Source organism: Malaclemys terrapin, chromosome 1 (genome assembly GCF_027887155.1).
Source record: "Malaclemys terrapin pileata isolate rMalTer1 chromosome 1, rMalTer1.hap1, whole genome shotgun sequence".
Taxonomy (NCBI): Eukaryota; Metazoa; Chordata; order Testudines; family Emydidae; genus Malaclemys; species Malaclemys terrapin.
In genome coordinates this window covers 121381631-121394767 of record NC_071505.1, presented here as the reverse complement: position 1 = coordinate 121394767, position 13137 = coordinate 121381631, and the positions used below count along the sequence as shown (strand labels likewise).

The window sequence follows — 13137 nt, the reverse complement described above, 5'->3', positions numbered from 1 at the left end:
ATGCTATCACCATGACACTCTCACTCCTTTTTACCCCAGGGAAAAGGAAACCCTGGACCCTGTTCCCCATTACCCTGCACCTTGTGCAGCTATTTGCACCAATGTGAAAATGTGCTTTTCTGGTTTAGTATTTTACAGCTACTTTGCACTGGTGACTTTGCAAGATGCAGGGCATCGGAGAATCAGACCCCAAGAATTGAGCCGAGCCCTCCTGTAGAGAAGTGCTATCATGAGGCTAAACAACCAACAGGGTTATGTTGTGATTTATAACCTGAAGTAATTATTTTTAGGGGTTCCATTCCCCTTTATACATCTTCACTCTCTACCTGTTATAAAACTGAAGTGTCTGGATTCATCTGCCGGTTTTTATCTGTACCTGCCCTGCCTTTTAATTCTCACTTTGAATTTATAATACCCATTTCTTAACTTATTAAATAAAAAAAAGTCAGCATTACACTAGAAAACAGCCCAATCTGGATTTCCTGGCTATAGGAAGATGTGTTGGCAGCTTGACTTTAGAAAACACCACATTGATTTTTCAGTAAGCGTTTGTTTGATCATACATTACTAGTATATAAACATTTAAAGGATGGGTTGTTCCTTGCCCTTATTAACAGTGGAAGATCTCTGGTGCCAGACAGACAATCCCAGATCCTAAGCTCATGGGAGTACAGGTACTGCTCCTTCTGCATCCATGGGAGCTTACATCCCTCTCAAAGGGGCAGGGGGGTTGCCATGACTCCCCCTCCACATGGAGCTGTACAGGGTTTGTGCAGTCTATGCACCCACCATGCAGGCAGAGACGGGGTTTTGCTTTTGAGGCATGCTTTGTACCCCATGTTACCCCTAGGGATGTGTGCTTTGCACAACTCCTCGCTCAGGGCTATGCCTACCTGGACTGCAAAATGTGAGCCTTATGTTAATCTTTTTTTAAAAATACACGCTAAATAGTAAAAACTAGATAAATAAAGGTCCCTTATGCAATTGTTAGGTTTTATTGGGGGGGGGGGGGGGGCTAATCATTAGTTTTTGAGATCTTCAAAAGTTTTATTTCATCCACCTAGTCACTAATCACAAATGTCTAGGCTATGGCTGTAATGCCGTAAGAATGCATGGTTCGTAATTAAAGCTTAGAGCTTTTACTGTAGCACTAAACCCCAGCTGTGGCACAGCACTGAAATGCCAGCTTTGATATCTGAAACTGACGATTTAACAGCATAAATAAATTTATTTAAATTTTAACATTGTCTATAGGTCCAATCCTACAGCTCTAATGCAGTCAGAACTCCTGCAAGATAAGAGTACAGTGAGAGTTTGCCCTGGATTATAAATTCAATCACTGCCTTATTGTACATTTACATTGCTTGATCTTAAATTGATTCTTCACTTGACGGAAGGTTTTGACAGTAACTGCACCCCGTTGGAAACTGATTTGCGGGTCCTGTGATAGTAGGTTTTGAGAAGAGGTGTGACCAAATGGAAAAGGTGTACAGCTCTGATTTTTTTTTTTTACTCTGTTGTAAATCCCAGGTGGAAACTCTAAATTAGATCCTATTTCATATTTGTATCCTATTTGATGTAGAGAAGAGTGGTTAGATTTTATCTCATTAATTCGTATTGATTTCTAAGAGGGACTGACTAGCCTAAGAATTTGATGATGACAGACAAAGCATGCCACCTCTGCTTCACTCATCTGAATATGTCCTAGGTCAATGGTGAGAAAAGTTTTCCCCATCTGATCCCAAAAGAGCTGGAGCAAAGAAAACAACGTAATTACTTATTATTGTTTGCTTTACCGTAGTGCACAGGAGCTCCCTCATGGACCAGGCCCCCGTTGTGCTAAGTGTTGTACAAACACAGTACAATAAATGGTCTTTGCACCAAAGAGCTTACAATCGAAATATAAGAGGAGACGAGATTGATTCAGACAGACTGACAGGAGTGCAAGGAAGCAGCAAGACAGCACTGGTCAGTAGGAGAGGCTTAGGTGTCAGTGCAACAGTGGCCTAACCGGTGTCCAGTTTTTTGTAGGCATCGCAGCAGGAGGATAATGGGTTAGTTTTGCAGATGTTGGAGAGCTTTTCCTAGGCTTGAGGGGCAGCATTGGAGAAAGCACAAAGGTGCTTGTTTGAAAATGTAACAGGTGACCAATGGAGCCTGGCATCGTGGGCCAATCACAGTGTGTAAAGCAGCGGGAGAGCTCCACAGACACTACTGCGTCCCTGAGACCTCAGCAGCCCTGGCTGCTTTTACACACCTTCCATGTGAAGAGTAATGGCTGGTGGATCTGTATATAGTGGGTCCACTGGTACGCCCCTCGCTCCTTTCCTCCACCCCTCCATGGCAGGGCACATAGACCCTGCATTTCCCCACCCCCCAGATACATCAAGATGAAGCAATGTAGAGAGCCCCTCTGACTAATATGGTGCTGGCTGCTCAGAAACCAAAGCAAATGAGCAGTATTAGAATAGAATAGAGGGGATTTGGACCCCACATACGGACTCCAGCAATCCTGCCTCGTCTCCTGCACCTGGTTGGCCTCTGCCATCGAGGAAAAAGGAGCTGGATTTCATCCAGGGCCTGTTGAATTGATTAGATGGTTTCTAAGTCTTGCATATATATCCATTAGCTGCTCCTTTTTATTGTTAACAAGTCTAAACATCATTTTGAGGCAGGCTTTGATTAGCAGCACTAACAAGACAGTTCCTACCTGTCAGACTGGAGAGATAATTTATCCCAACAGTTTAAAAAAAATGATTCAGCAGACTATTTGAAGATTAACTCTTGGGAAATTTGGGCAGGCTGATCACAGATTTCTATAATGCAGTAATTGCTACTTATTTGACTATTTGGACAAAAGAAAGCCAATACAAATGGGAGTTACCTCCCCTCCCGGTATGTTTGATTTTCTGGAGTGGAATATTTCTCTTTCATAATTGTTTTTTCTGCCACTAGGCCTGTGCCCCTATGTGATCCTAGAGCACCCTCCTTTTCCAGGGACCCCATACAGCATACATTTACCCATCTTGCCAACTAGAAGGCACACTGAGATTCCCATGACTCTTTATGACTTCAGGGTCAGCATGCTATTGCAGAGATTAAATTCCCTGCCTTCCCTCCTCCCCTGTTGAAAAGTTGAACTTTGGCAACACTTTCTGGTTTTCTGGTCCACGTAGTGGAAAAGGAGGTCCCACTACAAATGGCAGATCCTCACAAAAAGGGGAGAGTTGGTGGAGTTTCTTCGTAGCCAGAGTAGGTTGCTAGCAAACTGGAGGTGTTTGAGGTATATGTGTTGTGAATATATGGAGGAGATCCAATTTTATTGGGGAGTTGGGAGCTGAATGTGGCCTCACGTGTATTTTCAGCTAGGTCCCCATGGAATGTAGAGCTGGCCCCACTCTCTCCCCTTTAACATCATGTATTATATTTCTAATAGGTTATCCTGAGGTCAGCTAGTTATTGAGGGGTGAAGTATGGTTCAATGAAGAAATAAAGCGTGCTGTTCGTTTGTTTATAGTACGTTCTGCAGCCTTTATGAGCAAATTCTATGGAAAACCTGTAAAAATTAATACCTCTTTCACAAATGGAGCTATAAGACTTTATGTTCCTGGCAAATAATATATAGCTCAAAGGATTCGAAATAAAATGTGCTCCTTTAAGTATCAAAGTGGTGGTGTTATATGTCTCATAAATGGCTATAACTTTTCATGCACAAAAAATTAAATTACATGAAGAAATGCAGCCAGATCAACAAAGGCAAAGACATTTAGAGTTAAAGCTGCTATGGGGTTTTTAATTTATCTTATGGTAACTGGTAATTACAGCACATGTGGCTCTCTGCCAGAGGATCCCATAGTTCTGGTGACTATTATATGCCCCAGGCTAGTTCTATATAAATAAAATTTAAAAAGCTTACACTGAATCAGTATTAAGGGTCTCAGGAATCCACAAAAACAAGGGCATTTGGAGTTGACTCCTGTTCCAGCCGTAATTCACCTAATTGCAGAGGCACTTACTGGCTAAGGGCCCATTCTTGGTGCTGGTTTGGGCCTCCTGTGAAGCACAGTCAGCCTTCAACTGCCGCTGACTTCTGTGGAAGTTGTGGGCTCTTAGCAGTTCATGCGATCAGGACCAATGTAGGGAGGAGCTGCCTCTGCTGTGATCTTGGTTAGAGTGGGGAAACAGGCAATCCTTTGGAGTCATGGGTTCTAATATTCAAGTGATATCAGATATCCAGACCTCAGAATCTAATCTGATTATCCGCCACAGCTCAATCACCTCCAGAACCCCCTTTTTCCTAGGCCCCAGGGGCTCCCTTTCTCCACCAGCCTTCATCTGTTGCAGGAGTGAGAGAGGAAACAGCTGAGACACTTAGGGACTGCTGAGTGGCTGCTCCCCCCATCTTCAATCTTCAAGGGGCAGTGTCTTAGATCCTTCGGTTCTGAAAGAGGCTCTGGCAAGTGGGAGGAGGCCCAAGCCTTGATAGAAGAGGGACAGTAAAACCTCTAAATGTTTAGTATCCCTCCCATGGTTCTGACGGATGCCCCAGAATCTCATGCACAATACCTAGGCAAGCTGGTGTCAAGCTGCAGCTGAGCAGCAGCCAGAAACTTTTTTCCATTCTAGGAATGGACCATCTACGAAGGAAAAAGGATCTTTTGGGCGGGGGAGGGGTGGGTGTTCTGAGTTCTTTGGGATCTTTTGTGACTGGAGTTCGGCTGTCAGACAACACCAGTTTTCAACCTCTTTTCATTTGTGGACCCCTACAAAATTTCGAATGGAGCTGCGGATCTCTTCAGAAATCTTAGACGTCATCTGAGGACCCCCAGGGGTCTGTGGACCACAGGTTGAAAACTATTGTCCTACAGAGAGAGAGTTTTCTGGGTAGGAATGGGTTAACCCAAAATGCAGAATATAAGTAATTTCAGGATGATATTCGGAAATATTTGGCCCCACAAACAGGGATGGTATTTGGGCTCATTGGGAAGTTTTATTATCCCGTTTACCCATCCTTTCCTCCCAGTCTGTCAGTTTGGGTGAGAGATGAGGTGCCTAAGCATGAATTTTCTAAGTAGCACATGCTGCCAGGTTCTTATCACTCTGCAATGGGAGTGCAGATATCCAGAGGACATAAGCACCATGGCAATACAGAATATGTTTGCAAGACCTCAATATGTTTGGCTGTACAGTACTCAGTAACAAAAATGTGTCCCGGTTTTGAGGTAAAAATGTTTCGTAGAGAGTTTGGTGTTATGTGAGCAGTGTCACACAAAAATAAACAAATTTGTCTGCAAAACCACTCATTTGTCCTCCCTTTCTCCCCCCCCCTTTTTTATAAATAAGATTGACCGATGTGTTGCCCTTTTACTGGACAGGTTAATGAGCAGTTGTCAGAGTGATTGGCCCAAGTGCATTTGTTCTCCATCTGATCATTAAGACCAGATTTTAAAAAAGAATCCATCACCCAACAACTCCCATTTAGGCACCTAAATAAAGATTTCCAAAATTGTTCAGCACCCAGCAGCTCTGTGTTCTTACTGGGAATTCCTCGTTGCTGAAATCTGTCTGAAAACTTGGCTGCTTTTTAAAAGGCCTTATTGAGAGTTGAACACTCTTGAATATTTCGTGAGTGCTGGAGCACTTTTGAACCCTAGGAATCCAATCTTACTTGTTAATGGCCAAACTTCCATTGATTTTTATAGCAGTGGGAACAGGCTCAGTCCCTTTGTGACTGGTACAAGAATAGAAATATATAACTGGTAGTACTAGGTATTACATTTAACCATGTTTGATGTTTTGGATTGGGTCTTGTGTCCAGTCAATGATATTTCCGCAGAAAATATTTTCAAGCTATTTTTTTGTAAAGTATCTTCAACAGTTTTCTATTTGCTACCTTCTAAGGTTTAAAATAAACTAAGGGCCAAATAGTGATACCCTTCCTCATGTGGAATAGCATCTTTCGCCAGGAGTGTTTCCACTGATGTCCAGGGAGCTACTTGCGCAGCAAGAGTACTACTCGCTCTGAGTAAGGGCATCACAGTCTGACCCTAAGAAACATTAGGGTAGGTAAAAGGTGTCCACTAAACGTGGAGACTGAAGTCCATTGTTTATTTACAGCCCAGGTATGGCATGGGGCACTGCTCTCTCTGAACTTTCTCACGCTAACCCGTATATCTCATCTACATGTACATCTACTTCATCTTCCATATGAGTCCTAGCCTCACCACTGAGACTGCCAACAAGGGTTCCTAATTGTGCCAGTTGTGATGCTCCTTGTAGTGTTGTTGCTTCTTGTCCACTGGGAACAGGACTGAAGCCACCACAAAGCCACTGGCTGGGAACAATATTAAGACATGGCATAGTTTGCCAATTCCTTTTCTAGTGGCTTTTCTCCCTGAATATAGCTTTGTCATTTAACATCCATGCTGTATTGCATAGCACCTAGCCGTTTGTTTTTATTTTGCTCTTAGAATTGTTTAGACCAGTACATTATTTATCAGGACATATGTTTTATGCAGGCAGTGAGGTGTCCTATTATCCAACATGTCGATTGCATGTTCTTTATAACTTAACTCCTCTGAACTCTCTCTCGTCTCAGAGAGGCCATTGTGTTGTCAGTCATGCCAAATTGTATGAGTTTATGTGCCACAGTTTTGTGACAGAAACTGATATTTATTAGGAAGTTGTGATCACTATAATACAATGCAATGAAAAGGAGGTGCACAGTTGTCTTTCCAAAAGATGACAAGCATTCTCTCTCTTTTAAGCCCCTCATTTTAGTACCTGTCAATCTGTAACTCCTTTAAAGGAGTATCAGAACCTATGTTGATTTCACTCTTTCATTGTACTATATATTGGTGAGTAGATCACTTATCACTAACTCCCTGGACATATTCTACACTAGAATTGTGAAACCATAAGAGGATGCACTTGGGGTTCTTGACAGTGCAACTCTGGATAAGAGTCTCTCAAAATACATTTTATGCTCTTTCCTGAGAGGCATCTGCTCAGTAACTCTCAGGATTTACTCCAATTAGTAACAGTGGAGGTGGTAGGTTAACTTATTATTTATTATTGTATTGTGGTAGCACCTAGCACTCCAGTGTGTTAGGCGCTGTACAAACACTTAATAAGACACATGCCCTGCCCCCGAGAGCTTACAATCTAAATAGACGAATGAGACAAGAAGTGGGAGGGGAAACAAAAGCAGAGAAATGAAGTGACTTGCTAGGAATAGAATAAAGGGCCCTATCCACTGGACCATGCAGATTGTATGTAACAGATCTGAAGCACATACCTACTCTTGGTTCAAATTTTCTACAGATCTGATTTACCCCTTCTTTCTAAGGCAGATACTGTATTTACGTTGAGAGGCATGTAGATTACTGTGTTTAGGTCTCTTGGAGGAGACCTCTAAAATCAAGTTTCTGTCTACTCTTCATGGATATTCCTAAAGCACAGGTTCCTCTGAGTGTCTTGTGCACCCTCTGGCGCCCCCTTGTTGTGCACTGTATGTACTGGTTGGCAGTCACACACCATTTGTGGGAGAGTTGTGTTTCAGTGATGGTCTGCATCTATATAGCTTGTGAAATATTTTGGGTTCTTTCAGGTTGAAAAGTATAATTAATTGTTCTAAGTGCCATTTCATTTTCATTCCAGGAATTTTCTCTCTCAGACCTGCTGCGTGCTAATTTAAAATATAATTGCTGATATCTTGCCATTTGCTAAGATGCTGTATGAGATTGAATTGCCTGTTACTCCCAGTAACTGCCGGTATTGTTGACAGAAAACTATATTGGTTAAAGAGGGTCTTAGCCATTGCAGATATAAATACTAAAAATGATTAAGCAGGCTTTTTCCCACTAAAAACGCTTTCTGCTGTATTAATGAAATACAACAAAAGATGACAACGTTCTTTAGCTGATCTTCCTCTAACTTTCAGTCACACAAAGGTTGATGTTCAAGGAATGTTTGGGAGGAAGGAGTGTAGTGAATCCAGTGCAACTTTTCCTTTGTTATAGGTTCAGTTGTGACGCTGCCTTGCAGCCCCTTTATTCCCTTGCACTTCCTACCTCTGTTGCTAGTCTGTGCATAGGCGCTGACTCCAGGGGTGCTCTGGGGCTGGAGCACCTACAGGGGAAAAAATAGTGGGTGCTCAGCAGCCACCTGTCAATCAGCTCCTCCCCTCAGTGCCTCCTCTCAGCTGTTTGGCAGCGGGTGCGAGGAGCGGAGTGGGAAAAGGCAGAGTGAGGGCAGGGCATGTTCTGGGGAGGGAAAGAGATGCTAAGTGAGTTGCCCCAGGTCATGCAGGAAATCTGGCAGAGTAGGGTGTCTCATGTCCTATCCATATCATCCTAACCACTGCACCAACCTTCCTCGGACAAATGTGGGGTATCTTCTCCCCTTCCACATGAGTGGGTGACGAGTGAGCAGAAGTGGGGATTGGGCATTGGGTTTCTCCTCCCTCCTCCCCCTCCGAATGTACAGAGCAGCACCGCTGATCTGTTGCAGATGGGGAAGTGATTACTCTTCACTCTGGAGTAAGAGAGGAACCAGCCCACACTGTGACTGAGTCACAGTTTGATTTCTGGTCTGCTCCTGACAGAGTGCAACTATGCATTGCCCTTCATCAGAGCTCACAGGGGGGAGTCTAATCCTATATGGCACAGTACCTGGGCCTTTGCTATTTCAGCAGGATTTATTTTAGAGGTTGGAATGACTGAAATATTCAGAGAATTTTCAAGCAGAAATTGCACACATGTATAGTGAATACCTACATTCAGTGGATCCATTCCTGAGAGGAATGCCAGGCGCTTGCAAATCCCATTGAAATCAATTAAAAGTACCTCTCAAGATTTGCTTTTTTAGAAAGGAATTGGGATTGACCTAAAAATCTAGAAGACTATCTTCTTGTCACTTCTTCAATTTATGCAGCATAGTTCTTCACTCTGCTGTACCGGTTGTATTGTGCTGTAACTCCACTGACTCTTTTTATGCAGAATTCATTAACTTTCCAAATACCAATGAACTTACTGAATAAACACTCTGACTCACTGATGAATGGAGTTCTGAAATCTCCATTACTAATTGGGAAAATTTTAACCTCCATATACATTTTTCAAGTAATGATATGACAGGTCACCAAGGAGTGATGCAGTCCAGTGATCTTGTACTGTGGTCTTTACTTTTGTTGTTGTTGCTCTATTTCTTAAACCCAGGGGATGCCGAATAGTCCTACAACCGCACTTCACTGTTAGCAGACTATGCAGCTGAAAGTACAGGGTGTTATGAATGTGATCATCTATTTCACAAATTGGTGGTAAATACTATTTAAAAAAAAAATCCCAACTTAAATGGAGCCACTTCAAAGGTCAAGGGGCCTGATTCTCCTCTTCGTAAGCCTCTTTTACACTGATGTAACTACATTGTAATCAATGCAGATAAACATTGTTTAGCACTTTGTGGGGAGGTGATCCTAGTCTCATGTTTCATGCAGTTTAAAGATCAGTTCTGACAGATATGCAATTTCCAGCACCATGCAGTAGCCAGGAGGATATTTGGAAAGATTTTTATTACCTTGCTTATATGTAGGCAGTTAGGAGGATCTGCCTGTGTATGACCCTGATGTTAGGATTTAGTCTTCAGTCTGATATCCAGTGCTTTTCTTCCTAGCATGATGCAAAAACGGTCAGAAATTATTTTGCCCCCTTAACTTGTATGGAGGTGAAGGAGTATTTTCAAAAACCCAATTCAGGCAGATTGCACACCAGGCTGAATGCCGAACGGGACCTGAAACGTGACACTAATCTGTCTCATTCACTTTGAAAAAGCAAATTATTTCTTCTTTTTAAGTCAGGGTTAAAGGCCCCCTCTTTCCTCACATACAATATATGAACTCCATGAATGGTGGCAAAAAGGCATAAGGGGAGGATATTGCTAGCAAAATATAATAGGATGTTGACCTTTTGCAGCAGATTATACAGAAAGAGGGTTATTGTGATGTTGCAGTTGCCTGGTGATTAAAGTATACAGAAGACATTCAAGGAACTACTTAAGCCTTCCTCTGGCAAATTAGATCTTCTCTTCCAGCCTTTGGTTTGCTTTTGCATACTCTAGGTATTCCCACTTATCATTATCTCTGCTTAGAGGGGAGAATCTCTTTCCACTGTCGTCTCATTGTCTTATCCATTAGTCATATATCTGAGTTACGAGTTATGAAAAGACTAATTCACACTGGTAGGAACCATTATGTCCTGTCCAGAGCAAGACCCAAATTCCTCCTCCTCCTCCTCCTCCCCCATCCTAGAATGAAGATAGTCATTCATTCATAGAACTGCTGTTCATGTCAGAAGTCAGAGTAGAAGAAGAACAGCACAGTTTGTTTGAACAAACAGCATCCTCATGTAGTGGTTGATCCAACTCCTAGCAGAATGGATGGTTGAACTGGGCTCTTAAGGCTAGATTAAACTGGAACGCTTAGCTCTGAGAAGAGTGAGTTTCTTCCTCGGAGGAGCCCAGGCAAGGAACTGTAACTGTAGAGCAGCAGTTCTCAACAAGGGGTCCAGGGCCCTCTGGAGGGCCATGAGCAGGTTTCAGGGGGGTCGCCAAGGAGGGCCAGTGTTAAACTTGCTGGGACCTTGTGTGGGGCTGAAGCCCAGAGCTCCCAGCCTGCCACCTGAAGTCGAAGCCTGAGTAACTTAGCTTTGTGGGGACCCCTGTGGTGTGAGGCCTGGGCAGTTACCCTGCTTGATACATCCTAATGCTGGTCCTGGCTTTTATAGCAGAAAAACAGTTGTGGCACTGGCAGGCCATGGAGTTTTTATGGTATGTTTTTTGGGAGGGGGAGCTCAGAAAGAAAAAGGTTGAGAACATTTTGGGAACATTTTGACATTCAGGGCAGGCTACAAGGTCTGTCCCTTTCCCAGGATTTTTCTGAAGTGGGAAGGTTGAGCAAATGGGGCTGAATGGTGGGAGAATGCAGTTTGAACATTGGTTCAGCTTGTAGGCTGTGTACGTTTTATGGAGTGTGTGTATGTATGTGCTCAGAGCCGTGGATGGGAGTATGTTGAGTATATCCAAATAAATGTTCCAAAATGTGTGTTCTTTGGTGTTCAGAACACTGATTAATTTAAACAGCGGGAGTAACTGTGCTGTAAGTCAAGCAATTATTTTCTATCTCTGTTAAACAATTCAAACATTTTTTATATGCCCCTATAGATATAGATGTACACAATAACTAGTTGATTGGTAAGGGGATCAAATGGCCCAGGCTTTTGGTAATGGGGACAGCATACAAAGCTTTTTCTACCTCTAGGTCTCTGGTTAAAATCAGATTAGGTCTGTAGAGACCAAAAGTCCTTACCAACTGATGGCTTCTTAGTGTCACGTTTAAAATCATTTGTTGGTCTCAGTCCAGGTCCTAAGGTGCAGGTGTCTACATCCCAATCATTGGAGGTTTGTAAGAATAGGTTGGACAAATACCTGTTAGGGATGGCCTAGGTATACTTAATCCTGCCTCAGAGAAGGAGGCTGGACTAGATGATGACCTCTCGAGGTCTCTTCCTGCCTTACATCTCTGTGATTCTACAATTCTGTTACCAAATCCACCATCTCAATTGGCAACCTTGTGGAAAATCTTGATGGAGAAGCCCAATGAGAGTGAGCATGGAAACTGAACTATGCACTCTTCTCCTGAGGTGTTCCTTGCAGAACCAGGTGATGAACACATTGATGGGGTGAGTGAGTGTTTGGGGAACCTTGTCTCTTGGCCTTTCCGCTGGCTTGCAAGTATGTCCTCTGCGGGAGGGTGATGTGGCAGATATATTTGGCTCCAAAACCATAGATACTTTGATTTTACTCTTTCTGTCTTGTGCATCTTTAGCTGGAAAGAGATGATTTAGTCCTTAGTAGATTTATTAAGATTGTTGGGGTATTTTTGCCACACAAAGAGTGTGTGTGGTTTTGAAAGAAAGGTTCACCAGTTGTATGATTTTTTTTTTTTTTTTTTTAATACCTAGGAAACAATGTTATGAGGACCATCCATGGTGTGGGAGAGATGATGACACAAATGGTACTGAGCAGAGGATCTATCTTTCCCATCAGCGTACCTGATATACAGCCAAGCCTCCACTCGAGCAAGCAGGCCAGCCCAGACAGTGAAGATGTGACTGTGATGGACACCAAATTAAAAATCATTGAGATCTTACAGGTAAAAACCGTGGTGGAAAATTACAAAGTGGCTAGTTAATTTTAATCTTCTTTATTCAGTTAGGCCAAATTCTGCGACCCAATCTTTCTCACATTGAGTACCACCTTTCTCTAATGGTCGTGCCTCAGCATGGAGAAGGATACTGCTCAGTGTCTGTAAGGGTGGCAGAATCTGGCCCTTAAAACTATCCCGGAAATATTCTCTACAACAGTGGTCCTCAAACTTTTGTATGGGTGACCCCTTTCACACAGCAAGCCTATGAGAGTGACACCCCCCCCCCTTGTAAAGTAAAAGCACATTTTTAAATATATTTAACACTGGTACAAATGCTGGAAGCAAAGCGGGGTTTGAGGGTGGAGGCTGACAGCTTGTGACCCCCTCCCCCATAATAACCTTGTGACCCCCTGTTTGATGAGAACTCCTGCTCTAGAGACAAAGGATATATTTCCAGGTTTACTTATACTTGTTTTACATCAGTATAATTTAATTGACTTCAGTAGTTACTCTTCATTTACACCAGTGTAAGTAAGAATAGAACTGAGTCCAGACACACCAGAGAAATGCATGGCCAGACATTCTGGAAGCCCTCTCCAGATGTTCACTGGTGGAATGGAGAACAGAATTTGGGTCAGTGTCATTTTATCCTAGCCATTCCATGAGGTACATCCACTAGCATATGTCCCTAGGGTTCTCACCTTGTGCTGCTGTAAGTTATGTGCCACACAGAGTCTATTATTCTGCATATTAACTCCCACGTCCTGTAGGCACACACGCGCTGTAGAAATTTTTAGTATTTTTTGTAAATTCTGCTATCTGTTGATACAATTTGTCACTTTTGAAGCTTTCTATTTATACTGAATGTTTATGAAGTACGTCTTTTATATTTCCTTAATTATAAGTTGCTGAAAGACGAGCAATTGTTAGGTTAT

At 42.7% G+C, this 13137-nt stretch overlaps 1 protein-coding gene across 3 annotated transcripts in view; it reads left to right on the top strand.

Annotated features, from left to right (window-relative positions):
• Positions 1-13137, top strand: part of ITPR2 (inositol 1,4,5-trisphosphate receptor type 2) — a 352852-nt gene that overhangs the window by 125410 nt on the left and 214305 nt on the right. For all 3 annotated transcript variants that reach the window (XM_054037167.1, XM_054037158.1, XM_054037175.1), the window contains one exon: positions 12018-12208. In XM_054037167.1, coding sequence (XP_053893142.1) covers positions 12018-12208 — 191 coding nt within the window. The remainder of the gene's footprint in view (positions 1-12017; positions 12209-13137) is intronic.